The 16,780-nt window shown below is 34.1% G+C and overlaps 1 protein-coding gene across 6 annotated transcripts in view; it reads left to right on the top strand.

Annotated features, from left to right (window-relative positions):
• LOC148954345 (uncharacterized) overlaps positions 1–16,780 on the top strand; it is a 361,915-nt gene that overhangs the window by 333,104 nt on the left and 12,031 nt on the right. For 5 of the 6 annotated variants that reach the window (XM_089086288.1, XM_089086287.1, XM_089086285.1 and 2 more), the window contains 2 exons: positions 1,602–1,673; positions 13,835–13,895. In XM_089086288.1, coding sequence (XP_088942414.1) covers positions 1,602–1,673; positions 13,835–13,895 — 133 coding nt within the window. Of the gene's footprint in view, positions 1–1,601; positions 1,674–5,006; positions 5,080–13,834; positions 13,896–16,780 lie in introns of all 6 variants that reach the window. The other variant, XR_016141509.1, reaches the window with a different exon arrangement.

Genomic DNA, 16,780 nt, shown 5'->3' with positions numbered 1-16,780 from the left:
GGGTTGGTCTCATTTCCCCATATATACGACATATTTTCGACGCAACTACTTCTTTTTTAATGAAATTTATATGAATATATTTAAATATCACTTTTGTCAACAATGAAATTTATTTAGATCATCAATCTTTACCTTCTCCCAAAAGTTCAAATTGCCTTGAAATTCTTTCCTATCACCACTTCCCAGCCACTCGAGGACGACATGCTTTTCGTTTGGCCTTAGATCAATGGCCAAAAAGCACCATTTTTATAATCTCTATATTTCACTGTATTTCGATTTTAATATTTCTACTGAAGACGGTGGCTGCATATGTGATCGAAATATCTGGACTTTTGTACCTGTCTTTTCACTGTCTAAATAAATGGATTTATCCCCATATTAAAGTTTATTTGTTCGTTGTAGAACGGCAGTGTGGTAAAAAAAACAACATCTAATCAAAGGTGTTACGTCGAAAATTTCTCTTTATCTTGTTTCACGCTAAGCTGAAAGAAACCAACAAAAAAGCTGGTTCTACACTGCGTCAATGGATGAACAACTTAAGTGGTCGGGGCTATATCTTGCAAGTGCCCATTATATATATATATATATATATATATATATATATATATATATATATATATATATATATATATATATATATATATATATATATATATATATATATATATATATATATATATATATATATATATATATATATATATATATATACATATATATATATATATACCATTTTTCCAGCCATTCGGGGACGACATGCTTTTCGTTTGACCTTAGATCAATGGCCAAAAAGCACCATTTTTATAATCTCTATATTTTACATACTTTCAAATACTTTTATTTGACTAAATTTATGGAATTTGTGTCCTGGGGGGCGCAGTGGGTTTGACCTTAGCTTGGTAACACAGGACCAGAAGATCAAACAATGCTGTAGCAACACAGTACAGGGCCGACGCAGGGACCTTAGTTGCCAAGTGGCGTCGTTCATCCGATTACTTAATTACTTTTATCAAATTTGAAATTTAGCCAACATATATAATAATAAATTCTTATAATGGCATAAAAAATGTCAAATTAGAAAGCTTCTGTGGCTCCTAAGATAATTGTCTGCTGTAAGTATAGCTTTTCATCTCTGAGAACCCAAACTATAATTCTTAAGAAACAAACTGTAACCCATGAATCCAGTTTCAATCTCCAAAATTTTTCCTGGAATTCTATTAAAATTTTCAGTTCCACGTAATTTTCAGTAATTAGGCTACGTTTGAACAATCTAAAAAATCGGAAATTTAAGGAAATAACCAAAAGACATTTAATAGTCCAATAAAATAGTCATAAAAACCATAACCATAAGCACCATTTAATAGCATCATAACTGTAATATTCTATTCTCCTGCACTTAATATTAGTATTTGTTACTAATTATAATAACATTTGCTTTGACTATTTATGTGTGTATTCACTTATACTTAAGAATTATTATTAATATTGTTACTTTTACAAGTGGCGATTCGTTTATTTTGCTTAGCCAGCATTAGGTAGATTTGATTTGTATTAATCTACTTATAGTATAACGCTATTTAAACCTTACTCTTATTTTTCAGTCACGTCAAAGAGGTCAATTATGACGTCATCATCGTATCGCAATCAGTCTCAAAGTGTAACTCTCAACCCAGGTAGTACTTTATCTTTATTTTGTTACTAAAAAAAGGCTCTAAGTATATAAATTAGTTTTCAAATGAGCCCTTAAACATTTTTCTACTATGTTTCAGTGCCCCACTAAATGCGAAAAAAAGAGACATATCACTATTTCCCATGCAAATTAGTGATTTTTCTTGTTGCTCAAGATGGCAAACAGTAATTTCTCATCTGGGTTTTTTGGCTATGGTCAAAAATGGTCCAGTTTTCATTGCAGTCCGACATCATTTTGAAGGATTTCAGCAAGGCTGTATCCAGGATTTTTGCTCGGGGAAGGGGGTACAAAAACTTTACAAAATGCACTAAAACTTTGTTTATGTATTTTCTTTTACTTTTTCGTAAGTCGGAAAAAATTTTCGGGGGGGGGGGCTCAAACCTGTCCCTGTAAAAAAGATTCAGTAACTGGAACGTCGATTCTATGCCCTATGCGCCATCAATGGTTCTGGAGGATCTTTATGAAAAATTAAGAACAGAAATAATATATGGAGAAACAAAAAGACAAAACAACGACTAATTAGATTCTCTAATTTAGATTAACTAATAAAAATATAAACATAATTATTAGTTTATTATCACAAATTAAATACTTAACTAAATAATATAACTGATTAGTTATCTTATCAATGAACTAGCTTAACTAATGTAGATTTTCGGCTAATTAAGAACGAAACACAGCAGATGTTTCGGCAAGAATCTTCGGCAAGTCGTGCTCAGTGCTAATTATAAATATATATATATATATATATATATATATATATATATATATATATATATATATATATATATATATATATATATATATATATATATATATATATATATATATATATATATATATATATATATATATATATATATATATATATATATATATGTAAGATGGTAATATTAACTTAATTCGTGGCTGCTGCTGATTAAATTAAACATTTGAATGGCAAACTTGGAAGAATTAAAAAAATAACCTTAATGTCACTTTTAGACACATTAACACAATTCCTATTATTTCAGCCTTAGCAAGGATGAAACTAGCCCCTTTCAGCGTAGTGGTATTAATACAATTTCCTAGAACTCAACAACAATTAGAAGAGAAGTTATTAGAATATAAACCACAACCGACAGTTCCATGAAATTGCGCCACAGGCACATGAATTTCGACTCCACCTTTTCCCAACACGTCTATAACAACCAATAGCGCTTTGTTTGATAACATCCACATCATTGCCCCCTTAAATACCTCGCGCAAGTTTTCAGTAAGGCCAGGGTCATTCCTAGGGTTGGTGGCGCCCAGGGCACAATTAATTATGGCGACCATCTCGAAACAAAAGATAAATAGAAAAGCCCCAGAAGCACAATCCACGCCCCCCAGCCATAGCACCCGGGACAAATTGGCCTGGTCACCCCCCCCCCCCTTCTTTGAACGGCCCTGAGTGGGGCAATAGAGATTTAAAAAAATAACCGCTAAAAGCCGCCCTTAAATGACATATTGGAAAAAGTATGTCATTTCAAAGTTGTGATTTTTTTACCATTCATTTTCACCATAAACCACCTTTTTTTATATTTTAGTTTTATTTTTAAGGTTTGTCTGTTTATATTGTCCTATGGAATTCGGTCGACTTTTTTTATTCTTCCTCTGGCACTGAAGAGTGCTGAGAGGAGATTTCTGCCAAAACATTTTTTACTGGCCCTGAATTACCTCCTTTTTCTTCTGTTTCCATATGTTTCATCTTTTTGGTATTGAATTTCAATAGACTTTTATAGATTTTATTTTTGAAATTACATACCAAAAGATTTGGATCATGAAAATTACATTTTTTTTTTATCATAATAAGTTATGTATTACTAGGATCCCCGCAAAAAGCAGTAAAAACTCAGAAAATTTAAATTGGTTAATGAGTACAGCAAAGATTATGAGTAACCTATAAGAGTAGTGTATAACGGTAGTATAACGGTAGTGTCTACAAACAAATTATCAGCGCTATCTAGTGTCTGGTGACACTTGGCATTTTTTAAAGCTTTGAAATCGTTTTTCTGCCAGTAATTGAGATCAGACACTTATTACTACCCTAATTTTACCATTTGCACTAATTAAATTAATTACTTTTGTTATTACATTTAAAAAAATGCCAAGTGTCGCCAAAAGCTAGATGGCGTTGATAGTTTTTTTGTCGACGCTAACGTAAGTTACCACTCTTATAAGTTACCCATACACTTTGGATCGTACTGCCGTCCATTGAATCAAGCTTAAATAAGTTGTCTACTTTAAATGTTTATATAATATATCGGTGTTACATTATGTTAATATGTTTCTGTAATAAATGTTTGTGTTCTCTAATTATTTACCAAAAGATTCATTAATCATGTAATATATATTATGGAACATATTGAGTTCTGTGAATTGTGTGCTTCCACAAAATAGGAACATCGGAAAATTTACCTTATTACATTGCTGTTTTTAGTCTGTTGCTGCTCCATAACTTAGATTTTTATTTAAAATAATTAATATTTGAACTTTAGAGTTAAAAAATCTAAATTTTGAATCATATTTTGTCATCAGAATCATCATTTAAAACTACGAAAAACACTCCAATGAAATAAAATGAAACGACAATTCGGAAACCTTTTTATTCAGTTTTATTCAAAAGCGTTTTTACGTACAGCTTTTTGCTAAAATAATATTTATTATTATCTTGTTTTATTATCATGTTTTTTCTTCTAGGAGTTATATTTTTGTTTTTATAATATATAATTATTTTGCTTGTGTTTTATTACATTAATAAATATATTAAATAATACTATTTACTCGTGATTACTGAGATTTTTACGTAGACAAAAAAGCAAAGAAAATAAAAATATTTGCACAGACAACCCGTTCCCACACTTTGTAAACAAAACTACTTTGAGTTAGACCTTCGTCTCTCCTCAAGGATGACGTTTGTGGCTTAGGAGTAAACCCCTTTACTGTCGATCGCTGCCCTTTTTTCATGAGCAAAAATGTAGGAAGTTTTTAGCATGGTGACCCACTTCCTGTTGCCATTGTAAAATAAAATTAATAAAAACATTCCCTGTCTCTCCTTCTACTCAGGTGTGACGTATATACTTTTTTAATATTGTTAACCCGTACTTTAGTCTGTAGAGGATAACTTTTATTCTAATATACCACCGTATATACGTGCAGTACACTCGATTTAGAGATGTTAACGCATAATTATATTTTCAGAAAAGTTAGTATTGCTGGTATTACGTCATGAGTTAGTATTAAAAAAATTAATAAAATTGATTATGACTAATTCAAGGTAAAACTTTTCTTTCAGATTTAGCGAAGATTGTTTCCAGATTTTTTCAACGAAATTAAATAAAATTGCAAATACAATAATCTGTATATAGGTATTACATTATTGCATTGATCGCATAGTTATTAGCAACCCGCATGATGTCCCGCTATTGGCTGGTGTTGCTGTGAACTTAATTGATATGCCTACTTAGCGGTATTAGTTGCCTATTTCTAAATTATTTTTAATTTAATTTAAATTCTATGTTTTCAAAAAAAACTTCAATATTTTCTACAAACATTTGGCTATGGTGGCTAATTATTAAACCGTCAGTGGTTAGAAATAATTAAGGGGGATTTTACCTTTATAATTTCTTCAGTAGTACTTCACATATTTTACAATTCACCCCCCCCCAAATATTCATTTGTTTCCTAAATTTTATTGTCGCGTTTTCAAATCCTAAAAGTTGCAGAGAATGCATAAATCATCATAAGGATATCAACATATTTGATGAATTCATAGGTAGCATACTCCATGGGTATAGTCAGGAATGTACCTGACAAGATTTCTTTTAAGGAGGAGGGGAAGCACAATAATTATAATAAAAAAATTATTTGATCATTTGAATAAGAAGCACTCAGAAATATGGAAAAATTGTAATGAGGCAAGAGGGGTCTGGGTCCTGAGGCCCTCCTCCTCCTGTTTGCGTCCGTGGGTATGTCTGACTATAATGGTTGATGTGTACCGGATCTCCAAATAATAGATTTCAAATTTGGTTAACATTTCAAGTTCTTTATTTTTTTAAATATTTCCGTTTGAGATTTATTTTTCTCCGTTCTTGTGTGAAGTTTATGCAAGAGCAAAGGATAGTAAAAAGGAAGTTATGAGGGCCTATAATAAAGTTGCGTCATTTGGACACATAACATAATTGTGGTGATTTTCAGGTTATCGGACATGTCACTTTTTACATAAAATAATTGTTAAATAATATTTCTCCGTTCACTTTTCTTGAGCTAATATACTTAGTTGCATTGAAAAATATTCTCATAATATATATATATATATATATATATATATATATATATATATATATATATATATATATATATATATATATATATATATATATATATATATATATATATATATATATATATATATATATGAGTAATAATTGTGTAGGCCTATGTATGTTTATGTATTTTTTCTCGAAAACAGCTCCATATTTTTTCGGGAAAATTGGAATCTTGGGATATTCTCGCATAAAAAAATTGATCTAGATAGGTGAGAAGTCTGAGAAAATCGTTAAGAGCCTTAATTTTGGTTTTTGCAAATGACGTCATGTACTATGTTATTACATCATATAAAGCATTTCTTATGATATCATATATGGCATCATATAAGTATTTTTTATATGATGTCATACATAGCATAAATAAGATTGTCGAATTTCCAACGCGACATTTATTAATATAAAATTATGTCTGTTGGAAGGCCCAAAAAACCAAAAATTGCAGTTGCAGTTACTATAAACGTTGATTATTTAGAACCAACATCTGGACTATCAAATGTGATAGGATGTAAAATTTGACAACCTGGACCATCAATTGTGACAACACCAATACGGGCAGCTAAAGCAAAGGCCATTGCTAAAAAGTGAGGGAATCAAAAATGAAAATGAAGAGCAGCTAGTCAATGAAAATCAACCTGGACAGCGGAAATCAAAACCTGTCAAAAATGAAAAATCATAGCGATGATGATTGGGTTTGGGATTTTGACATGGATAAGGTCATCAATGGCTACCACACATATATATATATATATATATATATATATATATATATATATATATATATATATATATATATATATATATATATATATATATATATATATATATATATATATATATATATATATATATATATATATATATATCGCGCCGTTGAGGCTGCAAGTCATTCTATCCTAGTTTAACTTGTTCAGTGCCTTGAAATACTCCTCCCTTTGCGATGAAAGTGGTATTAATAAAAACTGTATTAATAGTGCTATTCTTTGTGACTGAGGCTGCTGCTGAAAACTGGATTGATCAATGCAAAAAAGGTACTTTCATTTCTTTTGCTGTTTTGGCGCCATCTGTCATAGCCACACTCGTCACACTAAGAATTTATAAAAATATAGATGACATTCCCTTCGTTCGCAAGCGAAGAAGAAGAGGACGCAGAGGTGGCAGAAAGAAATTTAAGATTGACGTGTTAGTCACCTACGGACGATTGGCCAGCCAAAAGCCTAAGCGTGAGAGGTGTTTAGTCTCAATCCCGCGCGTGAGCCTACCGCCCCGGCTGGTCCCTGACAACAATGATCCTACCAATGATTTCGGGTCTGATTGTCCTCCAGTATTATCGCCGCAGGTTCTCTCTTGTAAACACCAACTTCCCAACTTCCTTCTGAGCAATGTCCGCTCACTAACGAATAAAGTAGATGAGTTAGATGTCATTCTACGTCAGAATAATATCCATATCGCCGCAATTACCGAAACATGGCAGCTCGACGAAACAAGTGGAAGGATGGCTGGTTACAAGATTTTCTTGAACACTAGAACAGACAGGATTGGCGGAGGTGTTGCCCTGTATGTACGCGATGATATCCCCTGCAAATATTTAGATAACTTCAATGACCCTCACCATGAAGCGATCTGGGCATTATGCAAGCCAAAACATTTACCACGAGATGTCTCTTGCATCATTATTGCAAGTATCTACTATCCTGAAAGTGCCAAGAACAGACGGCTGTTGGTATCCTACCTTCAGTCTACGTTAGACACATTACGTCAGCGGTATAGCCGCCCGGGCTTCATAATAGCTGGTGACTTCAACCAAACAAAGAAACAATGGCTTGCTAATACGCTGGGTATGTCACAAGTGGTCAAGATACCCACCCATGTGACCGGGAGTACCCTTGACCTTATTCTTACAAACCTTGCTCCATATTACAAAGACGTGTCTTCGAACGGGCCATTGGGCAAATCGGACCATCACACTCTGCTGATGAAGGCAAAAAGTGAAATCAGGAAGCTTAAGAAAATAAAAGTACTCCGGAGACCTATCACGAGGTCTGCTATTAATACGTACGGAATGTGGGTCGGTACTCACTGCTTCAGCGAAGTATACAACGAAAGCGATGTCAACAGGAAAGCAGAAATATTTCAGTCCCTACTCTATGAGAAATACTTAGAAGTTTTCCCGGAAAAGCAATTTGTCGTGAGCGAATCTGACAAGCCCTGGATCACTCCAAAAATAAAACAGCTGATTCGCAAAAAAACCACTGTAAGGCAGTCAAGTGGTGACGCAACGTCGTTACGATTATTAAGAAACAAAATCGTTAGCCTTTGTCGCGAGGCAAGAAAGTCCTTCGGAAAATCCCTTTTGGACACTGAAATAAAAAAGGATCCCCGTAAATGGCACCGTCTAGTGAGGCAGATTGCTGGAAAAACAGTATCATCCAGTATCCGTATTCTGAACGATGATGGGTCACTCGTGAGTGCAAATGACGTCAACAATTACTTTACTGACATTTGTACATCCTTTCCTGCCCCAACTAACACTGAAATAGAGAATCTACTGTCAATATGCCCTGACGAAGGTGAAATCGAAATAGTTGAGTATCAAGTTTTCAATGAGCTGAACAAGTTGTGTCCATCCAGTAGCTCTTTTCCTGAAGAGCTACCTATAAGGTTAATACGAGAGTTCTCTCTTTTCCTTGCCAAGCCACTTGGACACATCATCAGCGAATGTTTCGCCCAGTCAACTTTCCCGTCGTGCTGGAAACGCGCATTTGTGCGTGTTATACCGAAGACTAAAACACCCAAATCTTGCAACGAGTTACGACCGATATCAATCACATCTACCTTTGCAAAAGTCACCGAGTCATTCATCCTGCGTGAATTGCTCAAGCAAACGCGGGAAAACATAGACCGTTACCAGTATGGCGGCCTCAAAGGTTGCAATACCTCGATATACCTCGTGCGCCTAGTTGACATTATCTTTAAGTGGCTTGACAAGGGCAGTACCTTCATCGACCTAGCTCTCGCCGATTTCAGGAAGGCATTTGACCTGATTTGTCATCTTACGGCAGCAAAAAATATGCGAGCACTGGGCGCACAGAAGCGGTCTCTTGCATTAGTGATGAGCTTCCTTCAGGACAGAATGCAGTGTGTATTTCCAGTGTTTGAAGGTGAGTTGATCTCATACTGGTCTAAACTTACCTGTGGAGCCCCTCAGGGTACAAGACTTGCTGGTTTCATATTTATCTTCCTCATCAACTTCCTCCTTCAGAATTTCGAAGAGCGACTCAAATTCGTCGACGATTTATCATTTGTCCTCAAATACCTCGTGAGAGAAGGTGTAATCGAACGTCAGTTCAGCGAGACCCTTCTGGCATCCTTCTCTGAGGACTGTGAACGTTACAAGTTGACACTGAATGCAGATAAATCAACGATCCTCAGGTTTTGCCCCTTAAAACGTGATCTGGAATTCCCGCAAGTCCCTTTCCCTATTGTTCCATCTGCAAAAATCCTCGGAGTCACATTATCGATGGACTGCACATTAACCGAACACGTGGAGAAGGTTATTAAGGCTGGTAATGCATCACTTCAGACCCTAGTCCTGATGCGCAGGTTTGGCTGCGACACTCAAAGCCTAAAAAATGCCTATATTACGTATGTGAGACCTCTACTCGAATATGCCGTCGCTGTCTGGGGACCTTTTGTCCAGAGCATCCACTACCTTTGCGATGACCTTGAATCTTTGCAGAAACGAGCTGTTAACATAATCGTTGGTAACAGAAGTGACGAATACAACAAACTCTTGCAAGAACTGAACCTTGAATCTCTCAGCGACAGACGATTATCACTGATCATGTCCCTCGGTAAGTCACTGCTATCTTCGCCCCATCACAAACTGATCCTCCCACCTGATGCTCCTGTTAACCAAAGAACCAGATCCCAGTCGAAGCTACAACCCCCTGTCTGCAGGACCAACCGCTACAAAAACACGTTTGTCCCCTTTTTCGTTGAAGCATACAACAAGACTTAGTGTTATTTGAATTCACGTGTTAGTGTTTTTATAGTGTTCTTTGTATTTTTTTTTTTTCTTCTCATATTGTTGTAAAGACGACATAAATTAGCCATGGCTACGCTGTTCGATCTTAATAAACCTATGTCTATGTCTATGTCTATATATATATATATATATATATATATATATATATATATATATATATATATATATATATATATATATATATATATATATATATATATATATATATATATATATATATATATATATAAATATATATATACTATAAATGATGATTCTTTGAAACCAATACCTGAACTATCAAACGTGATAAGATGTGAAATTCGAAAACCTGGACCATAAATTACGACAACACCAATAAGGACAGCTAAAGCAAAGGCCTTTGCTAAATTGTCTGAAATAATCAAAATCCAAAGACGTGTCAAAAATGAAAATGAAGAGCAAAGACACGGGCGGTTAGAAGATATGCGAAAACGACAATTAGAGCGTGTTAAAAAATGAGAATGAATAGCAAAGACACACGTTGTTAGAAGGCTTGCGACACCGAGCAAGTGAGTGAGTCAAAAATGAAAAAGAAGAGCAAAGACGCATGGTTAGAAGAAAAGCGGCGGCGTTTCAAAAATAAAAATGAAGAGCAAAGACACGTACAGTTAGAAGACATGCGACACCGAACAGGTGAGCAAGTCAAAAATGAAAAATGAAGAGCAAATATAAACGCGGTTAGAAGAACACTGGCGGCTTGTCAGAAATGAAAATGAAGAGCAAAGACACGTGGTTAGAAGACATGCGACATCAAGCATGTGAGCAAGTCAAAAATGAAAATGAAGAGAAAAGACACATGCGGTTAGAAGACATGCGACACCATACATGTGAGCGAGTCAATGAAAATCAACCTATACAACGAGAATCAAAACATGTCAAAATTGAAAATGATAGCGATAATGATTCGGTTTGGGATTTGGAGATGGATAAGGTCATCAATGCCTACCATACCTTTGAAAATCAAAATATGGACTAGATAAATCATTGGAAGAAAAAGAAGTGTTTGTCTCACCACATGAACAATTAAAAGAAACACAGGTTCGACGATATGTCTTTCATAATGACAAAAGTCAATAATAAAAAATAAAAAATCATAATAAAAAATAATCAAAAAAAAAATAAATAAAAAAAAATGATTTTGAATCGAAGTTATCAAGTATTTTGCAGTAGGTTGCATCTGGTGACATCAAGACATGGCTAATTGTAGACAGAGAAAAGCCAAGACAGATAGTTCAAGTAAGTGAGAGGCAAATGTTTAAATTGCTGGGGCTGTACGGGTAAATGGCGGGAGTATCCATGACTCTTTTATTGGGCACATACTTGTCAGGTTATTTTTTGGACAGGCATGCCTGTGTAGAGTCTCAGGCATCATGTTGACCAAGAATTTAAAATTCACATAAGACCGTTAGATTGCTTGTAATGAGAGGCAAACAAGGCACGCCCGCCTATGGTCTTAGGAAGGTTGACCAAGAATATAGAATTGATATAGGACCATTAATTTGCTTGAGTCCGTTGATTTTGAATTGAAGTTATCAAGTATTTTGCAGTAGGTTGCATATGGTTGCATCAAGACATGGCTAATTGTAGACAGAGAATAGCCAAGATAGATAGTTCAAGTAATTGAGAGGCAAATGTTTAAATGCCTGGGGCTGTACGGGTAAATGGCGGGAGTATGCATAACTCTTTTATTGGGCACATGCTTGTCAGGTTAGTTTTTGGAAAGGCAAAATAAGAAGTTTTATGTACCACTACCCGAACAGTTAATAGAAACAAAGGTGGTCGTCAATGCCTTCCATACCTTTAAAAATCAAAAACCTGGACTAGATAAATCGTTGGAAGAAAAGTAAGTTTTTGTCACACCACCTGAACATTTAAAAGACACAAAGGTTCGGCAATATGTCTTTCATAATGACACAGGACAAGCCGGGGCGAAAGTTAAAGGTCTAATAAATAAAATCATGTAATTTTACAAAGGGACCACTTCTAATTTAAGGTCCATTTGGACGTCATGACATCAAGAAAAGGCTCAAATTGTCTGCGTTTAGAAGACAAGTGACAGTGATAATCTATGTATAGAAGACTGCCAAGTGCTGGGGGCCCGGCGGCTTCGCCACCGGACTCCCTTTTCTATATATATATATATAAATATATATATATATATATATATATATATATATATATATATATATATATATATATATATATATATATATATATATATATATATATATATATATATATATATATATATATATATATATATATATATATATATATATATATATATATATATATATTCTAAATCCACAGTGTTCACAAATGGTGAAAATTACCGTTTCGTCTTCCCAAAAAGTTGTATTTTCTGTAATACTATCTTCGGAATATTGTAATGAAAACAGCGTCTCGATTTATGTTAAAGGTCTAAATTATTTGTTTTGAACAGCTTTTTCTGCTATATTTAACATATTTTTCTAGAATTTGTGTTTCTGCTCATGAATTTCTCCATTGTTATGTGAGGCTTTTTGAGGGTATTCATTTCTTCTACATCGCTTATGAAATACCTGAAACTGCCCCCTACCCCCTGAAAAAGTACATAATTTATTTGTGACAGTAGTAAGATATTTAACAGCTATGTTAATTAAACAATTCCTCTGTTCCTCCTGGATGAAGCTAAAGTTCATATTTCAGAAAAAAAAAAATGGCCGGTTTCCATAATCCGTACTTCTATTCACATATGGGATCATTATCAAATTTATATTTCTGAGTTGTTTTTTTTAATGTTAATGTCATTTACATCTTGTTCTCTATTTACAATTTGATGCATGAGGAATAGATATTTATTTACTCGAGCTACCATTGTTGTATTAGTGTCAGCACAATTGCTTAAGCATCACCTGAATTAGTTGTTTAACAGCTTTTTTGTAATGTTTTTCGTCAATAAAAAGTTTTTAGTAATATTTTTAGTGGTATATATTAAAAAAACATCTTTAGTAAATGATAAACAGTTGTAGAAATATTGCACGCATGAACTCTCTCCTTTCTCCCTTTGTGTTTTTTGGCAATCACAATATTCCAATAAGTACCGGAATTTTAAAAAAAATAATAATAATTAAGGGCATTGTCAATAAACGGCAATTTTATTTATCTGAAGTTCCCAGGTTGAGTTGCTCCCTCATATGTTTTAACCTCACCCTTCTGCAGAAAAGTCCACTGACCGTAATCCCGTACTGTCGGTGTGTAGCTATGTAATTTCGTATATAAATGAATGAAGTCACAAATGACGGAGACATAAATGACTTCATCATTAATAATGAATGGCATTATAAATGACGTCATTTATTTATGATGTAAATGAATGAAGCCAAAAAAAGTTTTTAAATAGTTGTAGGTTAAATTCTTATGATATGTTTGTGCTATTTTCTATGCTGTGCGTTTGTGCTGGTGGTGGTATGTCCTCAGAAAATGGGTATAAAATAATATTTCAATTATATATAAAATGTTTCCGCAGTAAGATGGTTGTATCACCCTACGGCACCAAAATTTCAGACTTAGCTGCACAACATTCCTTTGAATGCATGTAGACTTAGTTTAAATTCTCCCTCCCATGGTGACACGTGGTTCACTGAGAAATTTTACTTCAGAGATAAATTTCATGTATACTATTTTTCTATTTATTTAATTAATTTCTTTTTCTTTTATTGATTTTTATTTATTCTGTCTCTTTTTCAGGTGGATCTGCTTTTTCTAAATTTCAACAATTAGATCGTGCTAATTCTCTTTCTTCTCCCAAGTAAGTCATTTGTTTCATTCATATTCTCAGTAATTATTCCTTAGTAAGTTTTTTCATTACTGTTAAGACTTGTGAAAAAAAAATAATGTTCAGTGAAAAAAATGTATTTATAAGTAACATAAAACATCGCTGAAATTCAACGAATCAAATTTCTAAGAAAAATGGTTTAATTTTTTCAAAAAACTTTTATGGCAATATTTGAATGATGCTGATAAAACCAGATAGTTCCGGAACTTTTTTTTTTCAAAGGGAGGGAAATGTTTCCTCTTTTAAATATTATCCACAAATTTCGCTTCTTTATGATTTCGTAAGGGAACTGGTACTAAGTCACCTTAATTTAGATTAAGTTTTTAAGTATGGTGCAAAAATACCCAATATGACGTAAACGTATAGATATGACGCAGAAGCCGTTGTTTGTTTAAAGCTTATTTTACCTGTTTAAGTTTTGGTATGCTATTACCTGTCATCTTAATGTCAGTTCAGTTTCAGTTACAGTCCTGCCGTTTAGTTTCAGTTTTTTTTACCAAATACATTTTCCATATTTGATTTGATTTTAGCCACGTTTTCAGGCTCAGCGGGTTCGAACACGGGTTGTTCTCGTCTAGTTTCAAATTTCTAGTTTTTCGTCTAGTTTCGTCTAGTTTCAGCGGGTTCGAAGTTTCAACCCCGTGTTTGATGCACTAGATGCACTGAGGCACAACGCTTGTTGCACTAGACGAGAACACCCCGTGTTCGAACCCGCTGAGCCGTGAACAACCCGTCTTTGAACACGGGTTTTCTCGTCTAGTGTATCAAGCGTTTTCACAAAGCGGGTTCTCGAGGAAAACACGGGGTTTAAACTTCGAGCCCGCTGAAACTAGCCGAAACTAGACGAAAAACTAGAAATTTGAAACTAGACGAGAACAACCCGTGTTCGAACCCACTGAGCCTGAAAACGCGGCTCTTGTATATTTTAAGCAAGTTTAGATAATTCTTTTAGAGAAATTCATAGCCATATCATAATTTTGGCTCTTTGAATGGATATTTCTGAAACCAATGAATCCAATGCTTTAAATATCTTGTCTGTGGGGTACAAGTTTACAGCTGTAAGCTTGTCATAAAATTGTATGTTTTACAGGGAAAATAAGCATAGCGTAAATAAAACCCTGTGGTCTGTGGGGTGCCCGTTGACTACTGTAGGCTTGTCATAAAATTGTATGTTTTACAGGGAACATAAGCATAGCATAAATAAAACCCTGTGGTCTCTGGGGTGCCAGTTGACAGCTGTAGGCTTGTCATAAAATTGTATGTTTTACAGGGAACATAAGCATAGCATATATAAAACCCAGTGGTCTGTGGGGTCCCAGTTGACAGCTGTAGGCTTGTCATAAAATTGTATGTTTTACAGGGAACATAAGCATAGGATAAATAAAACCCTGTGGTCTGTGGGGTGCCAGTTGACACCTGTAGGCTTGTCATTAAGTTGTATGTTTTACAGGGAATATAAGCATAGCGTAAATAAAACCCCTTGTTAAATGAAACTTAACAAATAAATACTATCTATTTTCGCGAATAGCAGCGTATTTGTAGACAAACAGTACTAGTAAAAGAACTTGCTGCTCAGAGTGGAGAAGTCACTTTCAGGATAAAGTTTAAGAAAGTGCAGTAAAATATATAAAATCTAGATGTATAAATATGTAATATCTAGATATATATAATATGAAAATCTATATTTAGATCTTTGAGTCTTAAAACATACTCTCTTTGAAGAATCAGACCATCTCAGAAAACAGGTTAGTTAGAAAGGGATTTAAAAAGTAAGTATCATGTTTAGAAAGAATGTTGAATAGGGAATCATTATAGGGTATTGCTCTTTTGTTGTTATTCTTGCTAGTTCAGAAAAGGTATCATGCATCATGCAAATCGGAACTGAAAAAGAACGTATATTTCATTGAATAGCTGCGACCAACGAAATTTAAGTTTGAATTTCTTGCTGGTTGTTCCAGGGCAGAGACGATGAGACTTTTTTTCTAGGGTGCTCTTTAAAATACCAAAGAGAGAGAAGATGAAAGATTGCTTTTAATTCGTAAAGTGAAAACTTACTTAACCATTTGCATTAAAAAAATATATGTAGGGAGAACCAGGAGCTAAATTTATATAAACAAAAACATATACTGTTATACTATTTGCGGTTGTAGCCGGCGACAAGTTTGAAAAAAGAAACGTGGGCAAAAAAAAACCAAAAAACAATTTGATAAATAAGGTAGCAAACGGGTTTATAATATGTAGCTTTCCTCAGAAGATGTTAGAATTCCTCCAAAGATTTAGTTGTCTTTGGGAATCAACAGCTTGTCAATCTTTGAATTTTTAAAATACTCCCATTCCATGAATGTTGTGTAGTTGATTTTCCAACAGGACGTAGTTGTATTTGCAGCTAAAAAGTTTCTAAAAAGTATATTTTTGTTCAAACTGCAGCCCAAGATATAGAATCATAGGTAGTACAATAGTGCTACCTAAATAAAGAACGATGTTGACACAATGTATTATTATTATTTTTTTGTTTAGACCAGGGCACTTCGTATCGAAGGAGTTGTAGAAACTTCGAAAAGGGCTCATTCGATTGGAAATTGGAATTGTTAGTGCCCTTTTTAATAGTCGAAAGTGATTGGAAGGCAACTAACACCTCTTCTAGGCCCAACATTTCCCCAGACACTTCCAATCAAAATTTTGAGATAGCCATTTTGTTCAGGGTAGTTGATTTCTAGATATTATGAAATTATGATTTTTGGAGGACACTTCCCCACAACCCTCAGGGTAAGGGTTGTAAGTTATGCCCTGGGGGGCATATAAGATTTTTACAGAAAGCGATGTCGTAGAATCTTAAAAAAGCTCATTTGATTGGAAAT

The sequence above is a fragment of the Artemia sp. Qi Xiang Cuo genome, chromosome 3 (assembly GCF_049724085.1).
Source record: "Artemia sp. Qi Xiang Cuo chromosome 3, ASM4972408v1, whole genome shotgun sequence".
Classification (NCBI taxonomy): domain Eukaryota; kingdom Metazoa; phylum Arthropoda; class Branchiopoda; order Anostraca; family Artemiidae; genus Artemia; species Artemia sp. Qi Xiang Cuo.
This window is presented reverse-complemented; position numbering and strand designations above follow the sequence as displayed.